At 36.1% G+C, this 2,119-nt stretch overlaps 1 protein-coding gene and 1 long non-coding RNA gene across 2 annotated transcripts in view; both read left to right on the forward strand.

Annotated features, from left to right (window-relative positions):
• Positions 1–606, forward strand: part of LOC122633817 — a 1,691-nt gene extending 1,085 nt beyond the window's left edge. Inside the window, exon 2 of the long non-coding RNA XR_006328199.1 lies at positions 149–606. This is a non-coding gene — a long non-coding RNA (uncharacterized LOC122633817). The remainder of the gene's footprint in view (positions 1–148) is intronic.
• A 288-nt stretch (positions 607–894) lies between these two features.
• Positions 895–2,119, forward strand: part of LOC122633907 (beta-1-syntrophin) — a 543,550-nt gene continuing 542,325 nt past the window's right edge. Inside the window, exon 1 of the mRNA XM_043822372.1 lies at positions 895–1,072. Coding sequence (XP_043678307.1) covers positions 1,049–1,072 — 24 coding nt within the window. The 5' untranslated portion in view covers positions 895–1,048. The remainder of the gene's footprint in view (positions 1,073–2,119) is intronic.

The raw sequence follows: 2,119 nt of genomic DNA on the forward strand, positions 1-2,119 counted from the left end.
ATATATATATATATATATATATATTTCGTTTATTCGTTCTTCCATATACTATATCGTATCGACATAACCTAAAAAAAAAAAAAGGAAGATCCCTATATCCATCCCTCTATCTTTATTTATTCCTATATTTACTTTCATCTTTCTTAAGAAACGCCAAGGAAATATAAATAGAAGGTAAAGAACGAAGTTACAAAGTTGGAAAGAAAATTGTTGGTGACCGATTAAAAAAAAAAATAAAAAATTAAACAAGTGTCGTCGTTAGAAACGTTTCAACAGTGAAAGTGATTTTTCTACCAACGACTCGAGCCCATAACCAACAACTTCCCTTCTTACGCTCGATCCGATCATCTACGACGAAACCAACCAACCAACCAACCAACCAACCCTCATCAACCCCTCCATTTCCAACCCCCTCACCTTAAGCTTCCCTTCACCTCGACCAAAATAAAAAAATCGAAAAGTTTTTTCTTCCGAAAGTAAGAGATGTCGTCGACGCCGTTGAAAGCCGAACCCACCGGCGGTTATGTCATCGAAAATTGGAGGCAAGTTCGTCAAGATCGGCGAACCTGTTAAGAGAACGAATAAAAAGAAAAAGAAGAAGAAAAAAGGACTGGAAATAAGAAGAAAGTAGTACGAAAACGAATATCGTCATCAATTCCTTCTATTTTTTTCTTTCCTTCATCTTTCTCCCTTTCCCTCTTTCTCTATCCATCTATCCATCCAGCTATCTATCTATCTATCTATCTATCTATCTATCTATCTATCTGATCTGATCTGATCTATCTCTGTCTCCCTTCTTTTCTCTTTTTCTTTCTATCTATCTCTATCCTTGTCTCTCTTTCTCCATCTTTCTTTCTTTTTGTTTTCCCCCATCTCTCTCTCTCTCTCTCTCTCTTTCTCTCTCTTTCTTTCTCTGTCTTTCTCTAGTACCTTCCCACCTACGTTTTATTCGATAAATTTCAAACTGGTGTCGCCTGAAGGAACCCCTTTGAGCGAAGCGAAAGGCAACACACGAATACATCATCATTCTCGCCTATCCGGAAGTCATATGCCCATACACGCGCGAAGAACGGTAAGTCCTGCATCCTTTTCTTCTTTATTTTCTTTTTCTTTCTTTTCTCCGTTTTTGTTTTCTTTTCTTTTCTTTTCTTTTCTTTTCAGTTTCTCTCTCTCTCTCTCTCTCTCCGTCTCTCTCTTTCTGTAATGTATTTTGCGTTTTAACATTTTTTTTTATGAATATGTTTTTTCAATCTCTCTCTCTTTCTCACTCTCTCACTCTCTCTTTCGTTTTCTGTAACGATCTTACGTTTTAATGATTTTTTTTACAGATCGTCTTTTCAATCTCTCTCCTTCCTTCCTTCTTTCTCTCTTTCTTCTTCTCCCTGTTTCTCTCTCTCTTTCTCTTTCTCTTTCTCTTTCTGTAACAAATTTTGTTTTTTAACGGTTTTTATTTATGTATAGTTTTTCCAATCTCTTTCTCTCTTTCCTTCTCTCTCTCTCTCTCTCTCTCTCTCTCTCTCTCTCTCTCTCTCTCTCACTCTCTCTTTCTCTATTTGTAACGTCTTTTTCGTTTTAACGTTTTTTTTTATAGATCGTCTTTTCAATCTCTTTCTCTCTTTCCTTCTGTCTTTCTCTCTCTCTTTCTTCCTCTCCCTGTCTCTCTTTCTCTTTCTGTTTCTCTTTCTCTGTCTCTTTCTGTAACAAATTTTGTGTTTTAACGGTTTTTATTTATGTATAGTTTTTTCAATCTCTCTCTCTTTCCTTCTCTCTCTCTCTCTCTCTCTCTCTCTCTCTCTCTCTCTCTCTCTCTCTCTCTCTCTATTTGTAACGTCTTTTTCGTTTTAACGGTTTTTTTTTATATAGATCGTCTTTTTCATCTGTTTCTCTCTCTCCTTCTTTCTTTCTCTCTCTCTCTCTCTTTCTTCCTCTCCCTGTCTCTCTCTCTCTTTCTCTTTCTGTAACGAATTTTGTGTTTAACGGTTTTATTTACGTATAGTTTTCTCAATCTTTTTCTTTTTCTTACTTTCCTTCTTTTTCTCTTTCCTTCTTTCTCTCTCTCACTCTCTCACTCTCCTTTCGCTTTCTGTAACGATCTTCCGTTTTAACGGTTTTTTTTTTT

The sequence above is a fragment of the Vespula pensylvanica genome, chromosome 13 (assembly GCF_014466175.1).
Source record: "Vespula pensylvanica isolate Volc-1 chromosome 13, ASM1446617v1, whole genome shotgun sequence".
In the NCBI taxonomy this organism is placed as follows: domain Eukaryota; kingdom Metazoa; phylum Arthropoda; class Insecta; order Hymenoptera; family Vespidae; genus Vespula; species Vespula pensylvanica.